Source organism: Dermacentor albipictus, chromosome 6, assembly GCF_038994185.2.
Source record: "Dermacentor albipictus isolate Rhodes 1998 colony chromosome 6, USDA_Dalb.pri_finalv2, whole genome shotgun sequence".
In the NCBI taxonomy this organism is placed as follows: Eukaryota; Metazoa; Arthropoda; class Arachnida; order Ixodida; family Ixodidae; genus Dermacentor; species Dermacentor albipictus.
In genome coordinates, this window is record NC_091826.1 from 120,527,359 (window position 1) to 120,532,903 (window position 5,545).

The window sequence follows — 5,545 nt, forward strand, 5'->3', positions numbered from 1 at the left end:
CCGCGGCACGATCGCCAAGTTTGTTAATTCTTTGTGACGGAGAGACAATGGCGATCATCGCATGCCTCGAGAAGCAAAGCTTGGCCAGTGAGGATAGTCGCGCGTGCAGAAAGAAAACAATTCTGGCAAGATCTGCTTCAACGCCAAATAGTTGCTGTAAGTGCGAAAAGCTCCCTTATAGCATTTCCCGTTGGAAGCAGACCACTTTCACTGGAGCCTTCAATGAGGCAGAGGTCAAATGTGTATCTAACGGCCACTGTATATTACTTTTGCGCATGCACTGTAGTACGTGCTCTCCACGCTAGCGCACGGAGATGCAGTTCACCCTCCTCTCGCGTACTCCGCTTACCTTCTGGGGCAGCTGTACGGTCTCGGTAAACAACGTTACTTCCACTCGAAACTTCTGTCACTTCAACGGATTTCATCCGAGTCCTTTTTTTTTTCTGCGCATTCCAATGTGGACACTAGCGGTGCTGTCGAGGACGCCGTCTGTTGGACGTAAGTGCCATTGGCCGCGCTTGGGGCAGTCGTCCATGCAGCCAAAACGTTGCCAGTCGCTGCCGCTATCAACTGGCATAATCATCCGCGGTGAAGCTCGTGTCTTCAGGGCGCTCGCGAATTTCTTGCTGCGCGTTTGACAGTTACCCGTCCTCGGCGTCGTGTTCTTCAATTGCTTGAGCGAGCGGACAATCTGGCGGCTCAGCCGGAGGATGCAGGTGGGCCGCGCCGTGTTGCTCTTGGTTACGGTAGAGTGCAGCGATAATACTGTCCATGCGATGGTCACGTCGCAGACATCGCTTCGACGGGATCCTGGCGCGACATACCGGGCACACCTTGTTGCTCTTGAGGAGGACCGCAGTGATGCACTTCTCACAGAACCGGTGGCCGCACTCTGTACTTGCGACAGTGTCCTGCAGCAAGCCTAGGCATATGGCGCACGTGAACTCATTGCGAATGCTGTCGGCATGCGCGGCTACCTCTTCCGTGGCGTCTGCGATGACTTCTTGAGCTGTCCGCTGATGCTCGTAGGGGCTCAGTTGCCATTTGCCTTCGGTCCCTTTTGATGCACCGGACGACGTCATCTTCGGTAAAAAACCGACAAGTCAATCTTAAAACCTGGCAACTCTCGCCGTGCCTATAGGACGCGATGAAATGTACGACACATACGCAGTACGCGCGGCATTGTTTAAACGAAAGAGAGGTCATATGCTTCGTAGTGCGATTTGTGAAAGATTCTTACGCCACCTATCGTATCTGCAGCGATATACTTGAGTAGACCACGGCTGTTAATCAATGCAAACAACGTGATCGTGCTACTTTTATAGTGATAGCAGTTACGCCCACGCCCGAGGCACGCTCCCGACACCGGCATGCTTTCACGGTGCCTGCGGCTCATGCACGGATAACGCGTCGGAGGTTGCAATGTCCTCAAAAATATATATGTGCACTGGCGTAACCAGAATTTTCTTTTTTTTTCCAGGGAGGGGAAAGGCGTTTGTTGACGCATGCCGTTTTATCTCAGGTATCATGGACCGCAGAAATGTAAAGTGGGAAGGGTGCACTTCTCCAGTGTGCCTCCCACCCCCAATGGAATGAAAGGTAGTGTATAGCTCAGCCAAAACAAGGACACAAGTGGAAACTAAACAATGGCACGAGCGCTTGTATCTATATTTCGTTTCTTCTTGCGTCCTTGTTTTTGCTGCGCTACACCTCATGCCATTCCATGATGATCAACCAACAAACAAACATTGATATTTTAGTTCTTATAAAAAAGCAGTGTTCTCCGGAGTGGGGACTCTGGATTAATTTTGATGATCTGGGGTTATTTAACGTGCACCCAATGCAGTATATACGGGAGGCCCTGTGAAAGTGGACGTCCAGCGAAGTTGTTGAAAACCACCAATACAACCATTGATGGGGTTACGCAATGCTTTATTGCTTTAGAGTGATGGCAATTTTGACACCATGCCGCCGCTGGTCCTTTTGCCGTTTCTTTTTCCCTTCGCCACAACTCGTATTTACACAGCTCCTTGGTAGCCTTAACTACGCATTTCCTACTCATAGCAGTGCTGCTACAACAATGAAATAGTTGCTATGGTTCTTTATTTTACACATGAAAGGTTAGTGACGTCACTCTTCACATTGCAATTCCGTCGCCGCGACAGCTTGCGCGACAGTGACATTTACCGGGAGGTGTATGCGGGTACGTGTATCGCATTCTTATCAGCAATGCTTTATCAATTATTAAGTTCGGATGCTTGTTTTGTGCTTGTTCTTTTTTGAAAAAAAAAGGCTGTTCTGTATATTGTATGCCTGGTTCCAAAATGTATGCACTTTTCGCTTCACTTTGCTGAGAGCTTGAAACCTGCTTCACCTCCGCTACGGGTCTGCCCGGTAATTCACTACCTCCAGGGTCGGCCCACATTATTGCCCATGGACGCAGACACGGAAAATATCTACCAACCAGAGGATAACAGCTTCGCTGTAAAAGTAAAAGAACGATAGAGGATAAGCGCACACATTTGGTCGCGCAAGTATTTGCATGTGGCTGGGTTGGCTGTGGAGGCATTTTTTATCAAAAAGAATGTATCTATTTGTATTAGGGAAGCTTCGACAAGCTTCATTCGTCCGAGTACGAATTCATGCAAACGGCTCTTTGATATGCATGGGCCTTGTGTCTCCCCTCTTGGTGCGATGATGCCGCGGTGCCCACGCGCAACAAATCTTACAAATATCGGTGTGTGACATGTGAATAAGCAGTTGCTAGTAGCGCCCGTCCTTGTCCACTATGCTCTTTTGTGTCCGTGTATTAACTTGTGATAAAGTACCTTAATTAAAAAAAATCATTCGCATGCTAAACGTACTTGAATAAAATACAGTTTGTTTAAAGAAGAAAATGTTTCATCGCATTTATGCCTAATTGTATAATAAAGATTCTGCAGGAAAAGAGACCTAGGCCTTGGCAGTGCTAAAATTTTGTGTCGGGCACTTGAACATATATATATTTTTAAATTTAGGAAATGTCGACAATGGCCCACGACTTCTTGGACTGAGGACGCCTCCCGCCTGGGGCGAAAACTTTCGCGTGTCTTTCTTTTTGAAATAAAGTTTGTTTCTCGCTAGCCAATATCGAACATTGAAAACTTTTAGACGCCAAATTCGAAACCTCGCATCAATACAACGCAGAAATATATTCAAAAGTTGGAAGAAAAGCACCCGTTTGATGTTTGAGGCCGAATGAAACTGTCGTCTTAAATTAAATATGTACACGGGCTATTGGCGCATTTTAGTTCTGAAAAGATTTTGTAGATGGTATAGTTTTTTTTGCTTCGCCGAAGAAACGGGTTACAAATTTTTGATATCGACTTTTTGTTGATCAGTCAAGAGACTAAAAAATAGAGTTTCGAAGTTTTCAGAATGCGATGTTCTGGATCTTTTAAAATGAAGGCGTAAATCAATACTTTCTAGGCGACAAGTCAGATGGTGTAATAATTTTTTTTTTGCTTCGCTGAAAGAACGGGTTACAAATTTTTGGTACCGACATTTTGTCGATCAGTTGAGAGACTAAAAAATGAAGTTGAGCACAACATTCATTTGGGCTAGTTGGCGCTGTTCCTTCCTAATTCAAAAAAATAAAGTTTCGAAACTTTCAGAATGCGATGTTCTGGAACTCTCAAAATGAAGGTGAAAATCAATACTTTCTAGGCGACAAGTCAGTATTACTGTGGGCCAATAAAGGCAAGAATATTTATCTAATTTCATTTGCCAGTTGCCGATCTGTACGACTTGCAATATTTCATGCATTTAGACTGGGGCGCTCGACGTAAAGCTGGTCCTTCTTTGCAAATAGCTACCTTGTAACGACTGCGCTCCAAAAGCGTGCTTTTTTGCATAGCTCAAACGTTCCGGCTTTGCAACGCAGCCGTCACTTGTGCATGCGCAGAGAAACCACGCTGAACAGAAACTGACTAAGTGAAAGCTTATACTACGCGTGTGCATCTTTTCCCACCAGCCTCGTTGCATTGCTGTTTGCTTGACTGTAATGTAACGAGCCTGCAGCGTGAATGTTGCACGCATGAGCAAAAAAATAGTGCGGCTTCAGCGTGCCCAAAATGCCAATGCCCGCGGTGCACCGAAATGACGCCAGTATGCGGCGGGTGCACCACAATGGCGGCGCCACGCGGCGTGTCACCAGCCTGGACGCGGTAGCTTCGAAGCACATTGTTTTGCACATAAAGTCCCTCAATGAGCACACCATCATTTGAGCTTTGCCGCCCTCTCGCCGGCTCTCTTCTTCGCGCTACCTATCGGCGCCGCGATCCGTGCGCTCGTCCCGTCTATTGGAAGGAAGGAAGGAAGGAAGGAAGGAAGGAAGGAAGGAAGGAAGGAAGGAAGGAAGGAAGGAAGGAAGGAAGGAAGGAAGGAAGGAAGGAAGGAAGGAAGGAAGGAAGGAAGTCAACTTTATTCAAGTCCTGCAGGCCACGAGAGTTTTCGGCTCTCGTGGAGTGGGCGTCTCCCACGACGGAACCGGGAGGTTGAGTTTCCTGGCGGCGTCGTGGACCTGCTGGACGGCCCAGAGTTGGGGAGCGAGTTCTTCGCTCCGGATTGCTTTTTCAAACTTGCGCTTGTCCGATTCGGAGTTTATGTGAGCTTGCGAGCACGGCCAGAGTAAATGATATACGTTAATGTATGTATTCCAATTGGCGCAATAAGACTTGTCGTAGAGCTTAGGCATGTAATGGTGCAGTCTGTTCTGCGTGGCGTATGTGCCTGTTTGTAGCATTCTGAGTGTAACTGCTTGAGCTCGAGTGAGCATGCGGTGTGGCATGCTGTACTGTCTACGTTGTAGGTAGTAGTGTTTAGTGATTTCATTATATGTAGTGGGGCGTCCTTATTCTCCGAGTGGTCGGTTGAAGCCGCGCGGTCTGTAAGCGCGCGCGCAGCCTCGCGTGACGCCTCGTTAAGGTTGGGGACGTCGCCGATCCTTGGTCCTAAGTGTGCCGGGAACCAGTATATGACGTGGTTCTTAATCTCTTTCTTTGAAACAATTCTGAGAGCCTGTGCGCAGACCGTGCCCTTTTGGAAAGCTCTGATAGCGGCTATGGAGTCGCTGTAGATATGGGAAAGATGATCGTCGGTGAGCGCAACAGTGATCGCAACCTGTTTGGCCTGTTCAGGCTTCCTTGCAATTACCGTGGCTGCATATCTTGTGAATCCGCGGCCGTCCACAACCGCAACTGCGAAAGCTTTGTTTCCCGCGTATGCCGCCGCGTCCACAAAAGCTGAGCGTCCACGGTTCGCCAAGGCTTGGTTAAGAAGGAATTGTCCTCTCGCTTGTAGCGCCATGACGTGACACCGCGCGCTTTTGATTTCTTTGTGTTTTGCACGAAAACAAAGGAAGCGTTTTATCATTGGTGCCAGAGAGTTTTCTACAATTACTAGAGGGAAGTCTGGCACTACTATCGTTCAGTCACCATGGGAATGATGGGTATTACATGGATTTGTCTGATCTTCGTGCTTGGGGCTTCCGACTTTCTTACGGCTT

General features: G+C 47.8%; 1 protein-coding gene across 1 annotated transcript; it reads right to left on the bottom strand.

The window, feature by feature from the left end:
• Window positions 1–641: 641 nt before the first annotated feature.
• Window positions 642–1,082, bottom strand: LOC135913812 (E3 ubiquitin-protein ligase RING1-like). The gene has a single exon (XM_065446510.1). The coding sequence runs from the start codon at window positions 1,080–1,082 to the stop codon at window positions 642–644; it is 441 nt and encodes a 146-aa protein (XP_065302582.1).
• Between the last annotated feature and the right edge of the window lie 4,463 nt (window positions 1,083–5,545).

Bases quoted from the DNA above. Each gene is read 5' to 3' on its own strand.
- LOC135913812 (XM_065446510.1), bottom strand. From the start codon at position 1,082: ATGACGTCGTCCGGTGCATCAAAAGGGACCGAAGGCAAATGGCAACTG.